The following is a 17317-nucleotide window of genomic DNA, read 5'->3' as shown; positions in this document are numbered from 1 at the left end:
AAGTGCAGTTCTACTTACTTTCTTCTCTAGGAGTCCTCTAACAAACCTGAGAAAATTGGGAAGGGAAATTAAAATACATAAATAGTTTGGTTTCTGTATTGTATTGTTTTATACATGCATATATGTGTTTGTACAAAAAAGAAGTGTGAATACACAATAAATAAGCACTTTCATGAAGGTTAATAAGACTAGGATTTTGACCTCAAAAATGCACAAGCAGATAGTAATTAACAGCAGACAAGTGGTCATTACTCTGCTTCCTCTGACATCTAAACAGATAGCATGCACAATTAAGGGAAGGCATAATTATATACTACAGTGGCAGCATTTTTAAAAGTAAAAAAGTCAATTTTGCCTGTGTATCACAAAACTGAATGTGTGCTATTTTGGTAGGCCTATTTTTCTGATTGCATTAATTTATGCTTCATTTATAGTACTTATGCATAATGAAGATTTAAGTGACTGATTATGGGAAAAGCCCATAGTGGAGTGTTCACTTTGCTGACCATATAGCTGAACTTTTGTAACATCCAATACTTTTTAATAGCTACCTTTTACATTCCCATTAAAAAGCAGCTATTTATATTTCCTCCAGAGATATTAATATGTCTTCTATGGTTTTCATTCAAAGGACTGCAGTATATTGTACTGAAGTGTGGTTATTTTTATAACCATCAGCAGTTGCACTTCTATGAAAACATTAAAAGAATGACAGAGAAATGGCAATGAGGGTGAAGACTCCTGAACTGCAGGTGACATGGAAATTGAGGGATAGGCTAAATCTGGTCATAGTTTCTAGGAAAATAGAATTTAGGAGAGGGTAAACTTGAATGCCTCTTTAAGCACTTTGGTTGGACAGATGATTCATAAATAAAATACAATTTTAAAAGTTACATATCATCTCATTCTCCCCTTTTACCTCTTGCTTCCTGTTCTAGTGTTCTGGTCCTTAATAAATCATAAGCATGCAGGCAGAGTCGTAGGGTTGCCAGCCAGTAGAGTTGGGAGCGGGGACAAAGGGGTTATCGTCAGTGTGCTGGCTGATGTTACATCACTTCCAGGGAAAACCTGGAATTGACATCACGCTTCTCTAGGGAATCACAAGAAACTCTTTCCAGCAATTTCTGGAGATGTATGAGATCACTTCCAGGTTTCCCCTAGCTCTTAAAGTACAACACCACAATATATTACGTACTATATACTTACATGTGCTTATTCAGGCCAACATGGTTTCTAACAGCTCATTCCTGAGCCTTGCGGCAGCCGGGGACAACATAGCTGAGGCACCGCCACGGCGCCTTCAAAAAGATTTCCCGGCTGCCTCAAGGCTAAAAAAAAGCATTTTTAAAGTTAAAAAAAGAAAACGGGTCTTTTATCCCCATAGAAAACAGCAATTGCTGGAGGGGGCATTCCTGGGCTGGAGGGGCTTTGGAAGCCGATTACCAGCATTTCTCTTCTGGGATTTATGTCCTGGATTTATGTCCTGGAAAGTGCAGCATCGGAGGAGCAGCGTGCAGCTCTGTGGCACCCAGGTGCCAATGGAACTGCCCTCGCCGCCAGTGTCTTTATTCTGTGATAAGAGGTCACTTACGCTGGTGGCGGGGTCATGCCACCTCCAGAGCACTTCTAGCCCCCCACCTCAGGAATGCACTGTGAGTTTCTTTGATTCTATCCCATTCATTTTAAAAGCCTTATTTTGGCAAAGTTCTTTGAGAACATTAAGAGGTCAGAAATAAGTCCTAAACAACGGAAATTACTTTTTCCTACTGATCTAAAACAGTCACTTAGAAATAAGGAAAATAGAAACAGGAACTACTTGCTTTAAAAAAAATATATGAAAATATATTCAAGAAGAACTATGTCATTAATTTACTTCAGTGGTAACTATTCAGTTGGATTTTACATGGGTATAAAAATAGTTGTAGCAGTAGAATCAGATTAAATCTATTTCTCACAAAACTTTCAGTCTTTCCATTTTGATAAGTTCCAGATACTACACCTCCCATTTCATCACATTTAAGAAAAATATACTGCCAAGTGTGTACAGGAAGGATCAGTCACATTAGATTTTTACCTTTCAGTCTCCTTGATGGATTCTGAGGTGGTCTCTTTATAATCTGGACAACACTCATTAATATCCATGCAAACTTTACCCACAAATGCCCTTTGTCCAAATTTATCTGCGAGGAATGAAAGAGAACAAAACTCAGATGAATGTTTTCCACCTGTCTTGCTGGCAAGCCCTTCTTTTAATACCATGCCAACAAATTTGCCCTTGTAAGCCTGCTTCATTCTGCAGCCACCCACACAAATAGGGCTGTCAGCACTAAGGTGGCCAGACCCCTGCTGGGGGTGGGGATCCCCGCCCTTGGTACTGTCCCGGCCCTGGCCTCGTTGGCATGACTACATCACAAATCACATTGACAAGTTTGAGAGAGACGCTGTGGTATTTGGGCAAAACTCTATGGTAAAAACAGCCTCTACCATAGAGTTTTTGCCCAAATACCAGAGCATCTCCCTCGACGTTGCCGGTGTGATGACATCACTTCTGGAAGTGATGTCGTCACGTTGGCGCTGGCCCAGTATCCCCTAGGACAGTGATGGCGAACCTTTTAGAGACCGAGTGCCCAAACTGCAACCCAAAACCCACTTATTTATCGCCGAGTGCCAATGCGGCAATTTAACCTGAATACTGAGGTTTTAGTTTAGAAAAAACAACTCCTGCACAATGCAGGAGATTCACAACTACCTCCCCCCCACACACCCACCCAGTGACCCCCCCTACTCCACGCCCAGAAGATGGCCAAGGGGACCTCCCTCTCATCATCTGCTTACAGTCCTCATAAAAAGGCGCCCAGGCGCTGGCCGTCTTGGCCGCCCTCTTGGGCACTTTCCCCAGCTCTGCAACGTCTGTTCTGGGAAAGGCCAGGCGGGCCAATGGCGGGGGCCCCTTGGCAGGGGCTGAGCTGCCCCCCCCGGGCTGCAGCTGCCAGCTGCAACGGAGCCCAGGCTGGGCCAGGAGCCTCTGGGAGGAGGAAGAAGAAGGCAGTGCTGCAAGGGCGAAGTGGTGCACGGCTGCTTGGGCACAAGTCCTGCCGGCTGCCACCGCAGCACGCCCCCCCCCCACTGCACGGGCCGCTCCCGCTCCCCGGCGCCGCTTCCCAGGCCGCTCGGCTGGGCTGCGCGCTGGACAGAACCAGGGCGGCGGCGGCTCCTCTTGGCCGAGCGGGGGAGGCGCTGCAGGTGACGGCCCGGCCTTCAGGGGCCTTTTGCAGCGGGCAGGCGGGCCTGGCCTCCCTTGCAAGAAGCCATGTCCCTGCAGCCCCCGGACTGCTACGGGTCGACGAGGCCGGGGTGGAGCCTCCTCTGCCGGCACGCGGGTAAGTGGATCGGGACGGGACCAAAAGTCCAGACGGGCGAGGCAGCGACGAATGGAAGAGGTGGAGAGAGAGCAAGCCCGCTTCCCGAGGGACGGGGCGAGGAACCGGCAAGCCAACAGCCAGGAGAAGACGGAGCGCAGAGACGCGGCGGCACGCCGCCGCACCCCAGCTGTAGCCCTGCTGCCCAGTCGCGCCTCTGCCAGTCAGAGGACTTGGCTGGGGGCGTGGGGAGGAGGGCAGAATGTTCCAGCCCTCCCTCTAGTCCCGCCCCCAAGACCTTATTAGGGCTGGAACATCCTGCCCTCCTCCCCACGCCCCCAGCCAAGTCCTCTGACTGGCGCAGGCGCGACCGGGCTACAGCTGGGGTGCGGCGGCACGCCGCCGCGTCTCTGCGCTCCGTCTTCTCCTGGCTGCTGGCTTGCCGGTTCCTCACCCCGTCCCTCGGGAAGCGGGCTTGCTCTCCACCTCTTCCATTCGTCGCTGCCTCGCCCGTCTGGACTTTCGGTCCCGTCCCGAGCCACTTACCCGCGTGCTGGCAGAGAGGGCTACGCGTGCCGGGTCGGGCACGCGTGCCATAGGTTCGCCAACATGGCCCTAGGAAAACATTGCATGGGTGGAACTCAGACCTAACTAGATGTTACACTGTCTTTGAGAGTTGTGGCCTGGTTTGCCTAAAGGATTTTCAGTTAGATGTGCGCTGCAAATCCCATTTAGAACTTAATTCCCAGGCACACACTACCTGATTTATATTGGTCCCATGGGGACAGGGAACTTAAGCCTTCCTCCCATGTTATTTTCCTGACCTTAACTAGTCCCAGGCTTGTGATATTATGCTTCTTCCTCTTTGTTTCATGTCTGCTCTGTTAAGCTGTTCACTGTTTAACCTCAATACCAACTTTAATCCGACTAGCGAAACAAACCTTTGCTTTAAAAGATTGGCTGAGAAGAAATTTTATGATGTAATTTCAGAACCAGCTTAGAATTGTAAATAGCTACTTCCAAACAGGGAAGCTTTTCATGTGTCTCTTTTTAGGCCATCAATGTAGACAGTCATATAGGTATACATTGATAGGTGGGTAAGCTAGCTCTTTAGACATATTGTGAGGCAGTGACATTTGGAGTGAAAGCTTGTAGCATTTTGTGGTTACATTTTTGTAGCTTGTTAGAAGAGGCTCAATGTTCCTTAAAATCTATGGAATGGAGCATTTTTTTCAGATCTGGGACTATTACTGTAAATTATCCCTACCCATGTTCATTGCTGCTTTTTCCTGATGCAGACTAAACTGGTCATGTGGCAGGTCCCTTCTGAAAGGCTGGGTTTTAATTGCTAACAGGCAGGATAAAATGTTGCAAAATTTTGGCAGGGTGCACCAGACCGGGCTCACTGTGAGAGTTCACAAAAATCTAGGGTTGACATTGGGGGAAGCGGGCCCAAATTTTTAGTGTGTGGTGTGGTGCTGAGGGACTATTGCTTGGCCCCTTGGCCTCTGGCCAGCAGAGTCCTGCAAGGTTCCATCTTGGCCCCCATGCTTTTAAACATCTATGTGAAGCCAGTGGGAGAGGTCATCTAGAGATTTGGGCAGAGTTGCCACCAATATGCAGATAACACTCAGCTCTGTCTTGTGCTTCCAGAAAATCCCAGGGAGGCTGTGGAAACTATGAACAGGTGTCTGGAATGGATGCAGGCTAATAAACTAGAAGTGCTGCTGGTTGGGGGGGGAGGTCTATCCTGAGAATGGGGATGTCTCCTGTTCTGGATGGGGATGCACTCCCACTAAAAGAGCAGGTTCGTAGCTTCAGGGTGCTGCTGAGCCAAGCCTCCTGTTGAATAAACATGTGGCAGGAGTCCCTTTTGCCAGTTTTGGCTGGTGAGCCAGCGGCAACCGTTCTTAGGCCAGAAAGATCTTGCCACTGTGGTTGATGCCCTGGTAACATCTAGATTAGATTACTACAATACATTCTAAATGGGACTGCTCTTGAAGACTGTCTGGAAGCTACATCTGATACAGAATTCTGCAATTGCTACAGAATGCAGACTGAAGTTGGTCATAGGAACCATATCATTCCAACCTTCTTCCACCTATTGTGGTTCCTAATTTCACATATAGGTTCCTCCAGCAGGGCTAACAGCACCCTGACGTAATAGAGAGCCAGCATGGTGTAGTGGTTAAGAGCAGTGGACTCTAATCTGGTGAACTGGGTTTGATTCCCCACTCCTCCACATGAGCAGCGGACTCTAATCTGGAGTGCAGGGTTTGTTTCCCCACTCCTCAACATGAAGCCTGCTGGGTGACCTTGGGCCAGTCACAGTTCTCTCAGAACTCACCTCACAAGGTGTTTGTTGTGGGAAGCGGAAGGGAAGGTGCTTGTAAGCTGCTTTGAGACTCCTTAGAGAAAATGTGGCGTATAAAAACCAACTCTTCTTTTTCATTTTAAGTTGGGAAAACATCATGGAAAGAAGGGTTGATCAGCTCTCCCTGTGTACTATGGTCTCAATCTGAGTTGGGCTCCTGAACATCTAGGAACAAAGGTGTTCTTGTAATTCATAGTACACATCTGACTGAAAGTTCTTGTTGCAGACTAAAGGACACAAGGTATTTGATGGCCTTATTGAACTATGGCTTTGGCACCTCCACTACCATTCAATAGAGGAAAAAAACCTGATAGTTCTAGAATGAACACTGGTATTTAATTGGCATTCAAAATGAATTATGTAAAAAAAAAAGGCACACTTTTTGGCCACCATAGCCTTCCTGGTGTTTGGGCTACAAAGGTCTCTTGGACTTTGAAAAGGGCAATTGGGCCCCATGAAATCAGCTATTTGAATAAAGTTTCCCAGGCAGTTCAAGTGGATTTTAACAATAGCTATAAAGGTATAACTAACTCTGCTTCAACTACAGAGTAGGGACATTCAATAACTTGAAATGAAGACCTGTCTTCCTCCAGAGCTCCAGACATAACCACCGCACCTGGGACTGAGTTCTGTTCCCCACCCAGCACTTCTTCAACACATGACAACTTAGCATGCAACTACAACTAGGGTTGCCAAGCTCCAAGTGGGCAACTCCTAGAATTACAACAGATCTCCAGATGACAGAATTCAGTCCTACTGGAGAAAATGGCTGCTTTGGAGGGTCAACTCTATGGCACTGTACCCTGATGAAGTCTCGCCCCTCTCCCAATCCTGCCCTCCCCATGCTCCACCCCCCCCAAATCTCCAGGAATTTCCCAACTCAGATTTGACAATTCTACAGAAAACACTCCTCTTTTCATGGTTGTCTGGACTGGTTATTTATGGGATGATATGGGTCCGTGCTTTTTTAAAAAAAGGCATTTTGTATTGACTTCTGTTTTTTAAAAAATATTTCCTTTTTTTTGATGTACAAACAATTTAATTTCCTAAGATTGTGAATCCTCTAGGGGGGCAGAAGTATTTTGGACAGCTAATATACAATAATATGAGCGTGCGGCATACAGTGTGATAGAAACCCAATAAAATAATCAAATAGTCTTCAGTTCAAATCTCATCTCAGCTATGAACTCACTAGATGGTTGTAGGCAAGTCACTATCTTTGAACCTCCGCATCCCATCTGCAATATGAAGACAATGACCATTACCCATCATACCAGTGGTTGTAGAATTTACTGTGCTAATGACCTTTGTGATTTGATATCTGAAGGGCTGTTTCTTCCTGTACAAACTTGTGCAATAGCTTCATTATCATCTCAGGATCTCCTTTTCATCTCCTCCATACAGAAGCAGGGGTGGTGGTGGCTCATTTTGTGGCTTTTTCACTGGTTGCGTTGATTCTTTGGAGCAGCTTATTTCCTCCCTACTAGGTTTTAGTAGTTTGTGAAATTGTTTTGTTTCAAAGAGCTTTCTGTTGATTTTCTTTTTGAGGAGTTTGGCTATTAATGTTTTAATAGTATATATAGTTTTAGTAATTTTCACTTCTATTGCTTATGTATCACTGTGGTGTTTTATATTGTAAACTGCCTTCAGCTCCTGTTGTGAACCCTCGCTTCTGACAAAGACTTGGGTTCAAGGGGGGGGGGATATGGTAACCCTGCTTATGAGGAAAGTTGCACTAGAAATATTTTAAATAAGTAAATGAATGATGAGTGAATGAATGAACATCCCAAAGCTATTTAAGTGATAAGTATTACTGGTGGGTTGAATCCTTCTGCTAATGGTTCTTTCCCCAGCAAAAGAAGAGCTATTTTTTGCCAGTTACCTCCTCCCTCCCACAGACCCTCATTTTGCAACTCAATCTGTTCTTTAGGGTCCACCAATCCCAGAAGCACTATTTTAGATAACACAGTGGGTTGCAATGGGAAAGATCAACTGGAAAGATCAACTCATGGCCCTCTGGATCAAACCCACTATAATGAACACATACCAAGAGGGACTGTGGCTCAGTGATAGAGCATCTGCTTAGCACACCAAAGATCCTAAATTCAATCCTTGGCATTTTCAGTTCAGACCAGGTAGTAGGCGATGCGAAAGACCATGACATGAGATCTTGGAGAACTGATGCCAGTCTTAGTAGATAATTCCGACTTTGATTAAACAATAGTCTGATTTAGTAGGAGGCAGAGTCATGTGTACATTTGTACAGTTACAGAATCTTGGTGAGGCTACTAGCTTAAAGCTGAGCCTGGCTTTGGCCAGGGAGGGCAGGCTAGAAATCTCAAAACAAACAAACAAATAAATAAATATGTTTTTTTTAAAACGAATTAGACAAATTTTCCAAGAATAGATATGTCAATAACTATTAGGTATGACAGGTAAAATATTGGTATTGTCATGGGGCAGCCTGCTGAGGCTTCCTCAGATGAGAAGGACCTTGAAGCAACAGGTAGTGGAAAAGAGGAACAGCAGCAGGCTGAGCGGTCACAGACAGATGCGTTCCCCCCATGCCTACAACCATCCAGAACAGAGAACTCACCTGTGTTAGAGGGCCAGCTGCAGGCAGTGTCACTAGAGAGCCAACCAAGCCACTAGAGCAGAAACACCAAAGGTTCAGAGCACTCCTACATGAGTGCAGAAGGAAAGCTAGACTGCAGGCCCAGTAAAGAGCATTCCGTTCTGACTGTGATGAGGCTAGTGAGCTGTACCCAGCAGGGAATGTGGAGTCAGAGGAACAAGCAACAGCTGGTTCACCCTCAGCCTTTTTAAGCAGGCACTTGAATCCATGGCAAGTGTGGGAACAACCTGTTACCAACACCCTGTGTTCTTGGTGGACTCTTACTATCACCAGATACTCTTGTGGCCTTGACTTTGGGATAGACTTTGACTTGAAATTTGGACATCGCCTCTGACACTAAGACTCTTGTGACTTGGACCTTGGAATGGACTTTGACATGGCATTTGGACTTTGCTTCTGATACTGACTTTGAACCCAGACCTGGAACAGCCGGGTACTGACCCTGGAACTGCTATTTGACTACGCTACCTACCTCTGACTCTCAGGTCTACCAGCATTCAGGACATTTTGTTTCCACCACAGCATGCACACGTGCAACTATGAAATGGAGGCAGATGCTGTTGCAGCCACCCTGGCCACCCAGAACCAGGCATTGCTTGACCAGGTTACCCTGCTTCCAATGCCTCGACTCAGCTCCTGCAGCAGCAGCAGCCTGCACCAGTCATGCCATTCCCTTCAGGGAAATGCCCAGTAAGTCCACCAGATAAATTTGGGAGAAGTACAGAGGACTTTCCAGCTTTCCTGGCCCAGTGCCAGCTATATATTGAACTCCGAGCTCATGACTTCTGCAATGACAAAATCCAAGTCTGCTTTATCATTAGGCTTTTAAAGGGGCAGGCAGCTAAATGGGCTACCCTCTTGCTACTTGGTCAGTCTCCTCTGTTGAGTGACTTCACAGGGTTTCTGACCCACATCAAGGGAGCCTTCCTAAATCCACGAAAGGCAGAGAACACCAACGAAGCTGTGTCCAGGTACACCACTGAATTCTGGTTGCTGGCCCAAGAATGGAATGAAGCAGCTCTTATGGACGAGTACCTGGAGGGACTTTCGGATGAGAGCCTTGATGAACTGGCACAAGTTGACCACCCTGCAACCCTCCAAGCCTTGATCCTATTGTGCCTCCGCATCATTGGGTGGCTGGAGGCCTGGAAGCAGGCACTGGAAGAAGCACAGTAGCAAACCAGGGTCCCAAGAAGCTTACTCAGCAGTTCCAATAACTCTGCTCCAGTACCCACGGCAAGAGAACCTGGAAAACCTATGAAATTGAAGGCTGCTTGACCCCACCTGCTGGCCACAGAGAAAAGCAGGCAGCATACTCAGGACCTCTGTACTGTGGAGCCTCCGGGCATTATGCCTGGCAGTGCCTGGAGAAGCAATAATCATGCCCACCACCAGGAAATGGCCAGCCCCAAGTCAGTACAGGCCAGGCAACTTGGGAATGGAGTCAACCCCAGTGGCCCCGACAACCCCGGAGCAGGGCAGCTCCTGGTCCCAGTAGACCTGATTTTGCTGAATGAGCATTGTCTCCAGGTCAACGGCATGGTGGACTCGGGTTCATTGTGTTGCTTTATCGATGAGACGTTCACAGCACAGCACCAGGTCCCACTGCAGGCCAAGGAGGCTCCGATCCTGGTGGAGGCTATTGATGGTTGTCTCCTACTATTGGGCCCAGTGACTCAGGAAACGCAGATGCTCCCCTTGCAGATACAGCACCACCTGGAGCAGCTCTGCTTTGATGTGGTTCAGATTCCCCACTTCCTGATTGTGTTGGCTGTGTCCTGGTTATCTCTTCATGATCCAATTATCTGGTAGAGGCATCAGGAGCTCCAGTTTCAGAGACCTTGTCCCCATCAGATGCCAGGACTAGTCCTGGGGGCTGCACCCCATCCAGAGTTACCTGGCCTACCAGCCCCATATAAGGACTTTGCGGTCACATTTGGAAAAAAAGGGGCTGACCGATTACTTCCGCATCAGCCTTATAACTGCACCATTGACCTGGTCCCTGAGGCTCCCTTATTGGCGGGATGCCTATACTCCTTGTCTGAACCTGAGCATGAGGCCCTTCGGGAATTTCTGAATAAAACCCTGCAACAATCCTGTTACGTGTGCCGTCGGGCAAAAGGCCTGCCAGGTAAGCTGCAAGGACTGCTACAGCCCTTACCCACACCTGTGGGGCCATGGCAGGCAGTATCTCTAGATTTCATCACAGACCTACCAAGTTCCCAGGGATATACCTGCATCCTGGTGACTGTGGATCTTTTCAGCAAGATGGCCCACTTCATTCCTTGCCACGGCCTCCCCTCTGCCCATGAAACCACCCACCTATACCTACAAGTTTTCCAACTGCACAGGCTACCAGAACACCTGAACTCAGACGGGGTGGTGCAATTCACATCCCGCTTCTGGTGTGCACAACATTCCCTACCGGGCACTCAGATGTATCTCTCCTCCACTCATCATCCTGAATCGGACAGCCAGGCAGAACGGACTAATGCCACACTTGAGCAGTACCTGCGGTGCTAGGGTAACCAACAGCAGTATAACTGGGCTGCTCTACTGCCCTTGGCAGAATTTGCTTGTAACACCATCCATGCATCCACCCAGAAAATGCCATTCATGGTAAACTATGGGACTCACCCATGATTCTTCCCACAGGCAGTTACAACCTCGCCCGTTCCCGCAGGTAACGAGTTTTTCCAAGAACTGCAGGTGCTCCATCAGGTCCTCCGGGAGCAGACAGAACAGGTCAAATGGGCCCACAAGGGGGCTGCCAACCAGAAACTCAGGCCAAGCAAAGACTTGCACATAGGAGACCAGGTGTGGCTGTCCACCTGCCATCTCCAGAGCCACCAACCCTAATGAAAGTTGTATGCCCAGTTCATTGACCCTTTCTGGATCACAGAGTGCATATAGCATACCAGCTACTCTTGCCCCCATGGATGCACATCCATTCTGTCTTCCACCACTCTTTGCTGACCCTTGTGGCTCCTCCACATCCTTTGTGAACCTCAGCACTAGCCCCATGCCCAGTCATCATGGAAGGTCACGAGGAATACAAAGTAGCAGACGTCCTGGACTCCCGACACCGGCAAGGACAACTGCACTACCTGGTTGACTGGAAGGGGCACAGCCCAGAAGAACGCTCCTGAGAGCCCGTGGACCACCTTCACGCACCGGACCTTCTACACAGCTTCCACCAAACCTACCCCCAGAAACCAGATCCCACTTCATTGAGTGGGGGGGGGGCTGAGGGGATATACTGTCAAGGGGTAGCCTGTTGAGGCATCCTCAGACAAGGAGGAACTTGAAGCAGCAGGCAGTGGAAGGGAGGAACAGCAGCAGGCTGAGCAGTAACAGACAAAGGAGTTCACCCTGTGCCTATAACCATCCAGACCAGGGGATTCACCGGTGTTAGAGGGTCAGCCACAGGTAGTGTCACTAGAAAGCCCCCAAAGCTACTGGAGCAGAGGCACCAAAGGTTCAGAGCACTCCTATGTGAGTGTAGAAGGAGAGCTAGACTGCAGGCCCAGTGAAGAGCACTCCCTCCTGACTGTGATGAGGCTAATGAGCTGCACCCAGCAGGGAATGCTGAGTTAGAGGATCAAGCAATAGCTGGTTCACCTTAGGCCTTTAAGCAGGCACTTACATCCAGGCCAGTGTGGGAACAACTTGTTACTACCACCCTGTGCTCTCTTTGGACTCCGATATAATAGGATACTCTTGTGGCCTTGACTTTGGAACAGACTTTGACATGGCATTTGCACTTTACTTCTGATACCGACTTTCGATCCAGACCTGGAACAGCCCGATATTGACCTTCAAACTGCTGTTTTGACTATGCTACCTGCCTCTGGCTCTCAGATCTGCCAGCATTCAGGACAGGTATTTTCCGGGGTTTTTTTACTGGGGAGCCGAAAAGCGGATCTTGAATCATGCAAAAAAACAAAATTGCATGATTTGGGCTGCTCTGACCCCACTGCCCTTTTTTAAAAAAAGAATCTGCTCCCCCTCCCCTCACTTACCTGCTAGTTGGCTCCACTGCTGCAGCTTCCGGGTTCCACATGAGACTCGGAGGCAGCCACCCCCGGCACTGGTGATCAGGTAAGTGAGGGGAGGGAGAGGTAGGGGTTGGAGATGGGGGGGGGGACTCGGATTTGGGTCTAATGGACCCCAATTTTTTCACGAATCCTGGATTTTCCGATATAAGAGTTCGGAAATGTCCAAGATTCCCAAAAAAATTCAGGTCCATTAGATCCAAATCCAAATTTTACTGGAGGTTTTTTTTTTTTTTGAACACCTGTAATAACAGGTTCGTGGACAAACATGAATATTTATGTTAACTCTTGTTTGTGAACTTCCCAGAGAAACCTCACAAGCCATTGCAACAGAATATGAGTGACACACAGCACAATTCTATACTGGTCCACTCAAAATCCCACCAAAGTCTATTTAAAGGGGCTTACTCCCAGGAAAGTGTTCTTAGTATTGCACTGGTAGTCTTACCCAATAAGTCAGATCTAGTGCTACTAACTACATAGAGAAACACATGACCAATCTGAGAGGGTTCTAAGGAAGAGTGGGTAAAAAAAAACTTTCGTTTCACAAACTTCTGCAGATGCAGGCTTCCCACTCCTTTAAAAGACAAAGATTATTTGCCTTTGATTTCAAACCGTGGTACTTTTCCAAAATCTGTCCAAAGACTACTTTTGTCACAATTCCATTTGCACTGCATTAGGCAGGGTCACAGACACAAAAGCCTTCTGTATAAATTGTTACATTGAAGAAATATGTGATATCTAAGTTGGCTTCAGCTAACACCTGTGCCTTTTGCAATACCTTCTAAAAACCTCATATCATTTTACCTATAATATCAGCAAGAAGTAAAGAGGCATCTGTGTGAATCGTTGCAAAGTAGCAGGCTGTAGTTGTGCCATTCTTGAGAGTTCGTCTCTGTAAAAGAATTCAAAGTTTAATTGTTTGCAGAAACAATTATGCAGTGAATGGAGTTATCAATATACTCATCGACTATTGCAGGAGTCATCACTGAGATATCTATTAAATTAGTGATCAAGTAGTTTGAAGACTGCAATCCCTGACTAAGGGTTCTCCATAGTGTATTTATCAGCACTATAATCTTTGGTAAACAAGTACGGCAGATTTCTGTAGAGTATCCAAAAATTTTCAAGTCATTTTTGGCCAAAGGTCACAATCGGAACAACAGAAATCAGCGTGAACATGGGCAGTGATGTCTCTGTTATATCATCTGCAACTTTATAAAATTAGTGTCTCTTTCCAACCTGTATGATACTTTCAAAAGACACCTCTAGGCCACCAAGTTTTCACCTTCTGGCTTTTTTCTCCCCTTCTGCCTTCCTGCTCCCTCTTTCCTGGTCAGTTTGTTCATTTTGTCTGCCCTTTCTTGATTATACTTCCTTCATGTCCTTTTATTCTTTTACTGCTGCTTTGTTTTAAAACAAACTGACCTAATGCACAACTTTACTCGTTTCTTTTATGTGGCTTCATTTTTAAAAAGAAATTTGCTTCTTCAGTTGAGTCACAGGTTCTATCAGAAAAAGTTACTTGTTCTTAATAACCTATTCCACCGAAGATGATGCAATTATGCAAGCAAGTGAATTAAGCTAAACTCTACCAAAGAAGGCAATCAGGTTTATCCCAACCCCCACCCTAGCAAATCTTACCGAACAAAAAAATCCTTCCCAACCTCCAAGCATGATTTAGAATCTATCTACTGCATCATTCCAAAAAATCACTCCCAAATCTTTCTTCTTGTTTTTAGATATGCTAGTCTTTACCTTTCCAGAGTAAGGAGATAGAAAAGTCAAAAAAGTTCTCAAATAACATATCTTAGGGAGGCAAGGTTTGTGAATCAACCCTGAATCTTTTAACCCACAGAGAACACCAAAGTTGAACAGGCAAAGTTGAACAGTTTGAAGTACCATATTTCAAAAGGAAAGAAGCAAATGCATGCATAACTCTAATATTAAAATCATGGGTAAAATGGTCAGTATTTCTGCCAGAAACAGCATCTCACTGTTGAGTAGAAGGTCTGACCCAGGACTTAAAGTATTACCTGTTCTGGATGGCATTGCATTACTCTTGAAGGAACAGGTCTGTAATTTGGGGGTTCTCTTGGACCCAGGCCTACTGTGGGATAAGCAGCTGGCAGCTGTGGCCAGGAGTGCCTTTTACCAGCTTCAACTGGTTAGCCAGCTGTCGCCTTTCCTGGGCAGAAAAGACCTGGCCACTGTGGTGCATGCCCTGGCTATATCTAGATTAGATTACTGCAATGCACTCTACATGAGACTGCCCTTGAAAAGTGTTTGAAAACTTCAGTTGGTACAGAATTCTGCAGCCAGGATGTTGACTGGAGTGGATCATATGGACCATATCACTCCAGTCTTGGCCCATCTACATGGGCTCCCAATTTGGTTTTGGGCACAATTCAAGGTGTTGGTCATGACCTTCAAAGCCCTATACAGTTTGGGACCAACATACCTGAAAGACTGCTTACTTCCTTATAAACCTACCCAACCACTACTGTCATCTTCTGAGGCCCTGATTCAGTGTCCCCTGCTGTCTGAGATCAGCTGGGCAGAAATCTGGGAGATGGCCTTCTCAGTCACGGCACCTAACTCTGGAAATCTCTCCCCAGGGAGACTTACCTCTCCCCTTCTGCAAGCAGGCAAAGAATTTTTGTTTCATCTGGCTTCCCTCAGTGATCCCTCCTTTCTGTCCTATGTTTTAATTGTTGTTTTTATGTTTTTCTATATGTATTTTAGCTTTGGTTTCTTTTCTGTTTTAATTGTTTTTTAAGAAGTGTTTTTATTATGTATATTTTAAACCTGTTAACTGCCTTAGTGATCCTAATCATGGCAGAAAGGCAGGATATAAAATTTTGCAATAAATAAATAAATTTTGCAATAAAATAAACAAACAATTTCCCCCAAAATAACATCATCTGTCACTTCATTTATTTTACTTAGCTTTCTTTCCTACCCTATCTCAAGGAATAAGTGTAGGTTATGTTATATAACAGTTTGGCCATAATCTTCCTTATTAACTTAAAAGTATGAAAAAATATAGTAAAAATAAAACTTAAATATATTGGTGACTCTGATGAACAAAGAGTCAATCTTTGAGAAAAGCTCAGAAAAAACTGGCAGGGAGTGTGCGGAGCTAAGCAGCTCACTCTCTCTTTTCTGAAAAAGGGAGGGAGTCTGTTTTTGGTAACCTGCGTGTTAAGTAGCTGTTTTTGACTCTCGGAACCTGAGGGTTCAGATTTGCCTAAGCGGTTGGAAAACAGCTCCTGTGGAGTGACAGGCAGAGGTTGGGAGGAAAGGGATCCTTTCTCAGGTCACTGAAAGGAAACAGGCTCTGAGAAGGAGATATTCCAGATACGGGGTTTTGTTAAGGGATTACTGCCACAAAAGTGGGGTAGATCTATAGAGAGAACTGGAAGAGAGATCTGAGGAACAATCTCCATGCTTCTTTGTTCTGTGCGGGAGAGAGATTGTATAATCTCCAGACTTCCCTGTTAGCTAGGCAGCAGAGTCTGAATAGGAATATCTATAGCAGGGGTGTCAAACATGTGGCCAGTGGGATGGATTCAGCCCCTGGAGGGCTTTTATCTGGCCCGCGGAGCCAAGGCACCTGGTCCCACTTTCCCCCCTCCCCCAGCCTTTTCTGGGCTTCCCAGGGCCTGTGCGTGGCCGGGGAGGGAGTGGGGAAGGCGTCTGCCCAGTTGCACAGGGCTGTAGGCCGGGTGAGGGGCGGGGTCTTCTGATGGCTGGGTGTAGGGTGGGGGCTTCGCCCAGTCACTCAGGGCCGCAGGGCAGCTCGCGCAGCCGGGTGCAGGGCAGGGTCTTTGGCCTGCTTGAGCAGGGCCATGGGCCTGCTCGCACGGCTGGGTGAGAGGCAGGGTCTTTGGGCGGCTCGCTCGGGGCCACAGGGTGGTTTGAGCAGCTGGGTGTGGGGCGGGTCTTTGGCCTGGTCACGCGGGGGCGCGAGCCGGCTTGTGCGGCCGGGTGAGGGGCAGGGATTTTGGCCCGGCTCACACGGCCAGGTGTAGGGGGAGAACGGTTTTTCTCTTTTCTCCCTCTTTTTCTGTCTTTCTCTCCCTTCCTTTCTTTCTTTTTCTTTCTTTCTCTGTCTCCTTCCGTCCTTCTCTCTCTCTCTCTCTCTTTCTTTTCCTCTCTCCCTCCTTTTCTTTTTCTTTCTTTTTTTCTTTCTTTCTCTCTCCCTCCATCCCCCCTTTTCTTTCTTTCTGTCTGTCTGTCTGTCTGTCTGTCTATCTGCACATGGCCCGGCCCAACCAAGTGCCATTTACGTCATATCCGGCCCGCCTAACAAACGAGTTTGACACCCCTGATCTATAGGAAGTTATGTGAACTCTTTGAGTTCATGGTCCTTAATTTAAGAACTTAATTTAAGAATTGTATTTCTGCATTAACTAAGCCATGTAAGATCTATGCCTTTTCTGTAGTAAAACTTATAAACTAGCTCGAAGGGACTGAACCCTGAACTTTCTTGTGGCACTTCTCAGTACCCGAAAAGGAAAGGCTGCAGTCTTTGGTCCCTGACATTTGGATGCTTGTGTGTATAGGTATTCAGCATGTGGTTCAAGGTGCCGTTAAGGCCGTTTGCCTGCAGATGGTATGCAGTTGTTGTCAGGTGATTGATGCCATAAGCCTGCAACAATTCTTTCATGATCTAGGATGTGAAGGTGGTTCCCAAATCTGTCACGATTTCTTCTGGAAATCCTAGCTTCGCAAAAACTATCAACAACTTATCAGCTATGGTCTTTGCCTCAATGTCCCTCAGAAGTATTGCTTTTGGGTACTTTGTGGCATAGTCCACAGTAGTCCACAATAGTTTCCTCTTCTGGTTACTCTGGATATTGGCCCAACAATGTCCACTCCAATCTTAGAA

At 46.7% G+C, this 17317-nt stretch overlaps 1 protein-coding gene across 1 annotated transcript in view; it reads right to left on the bottom strand.

Moving 5' to 3' along the window:
- GDA (guanine deaminase) overlaps nucleotides 1-17317 on the bottom strand; it is a 69589-nt gene that overhangs the window by 27976 nt on the left and 24296 nt on the right. Inside the window, exons 4-6 of the mRNA XM_056848542.1 lie at nucleotides 13231-13318; nucleotides 2075-2180; nucleotides 19-46 (exon numbers count right to left, since the gene is read on the bottom strand). Of these exons, the coding sequence (XP_056704520.1) occupies nucleotides 19-46; nucleotides 2075-2180; nucleotides 13231-13318 (222 nt within the window). The remainder of the gene's footprint in view (nucleotides 1-18; nucleotides 47-2074; nucleotides 2181-13230; nucleotides 13319-17317) is intronic.

Source organism: Euleptes europaea, chromosome 4 (assembly GCF_029931775.1).
Source record: "Euleptes europaea isolate rEulEur1 chromosome 4, rEulEur1.hap1, whole genome shotgun sequence".
In the NCBI taxonomy this organism is placed as follows: domain Eukaryota; kingdom Metazoa; phylum Chordata; class Lepidosauria; order Squamata; family Sphaerodactylidae; genus Euleptes; species Euleptes europaea.
This window is presented reverse-complemented; position numbering and strand designations above follow the sequence as displayed.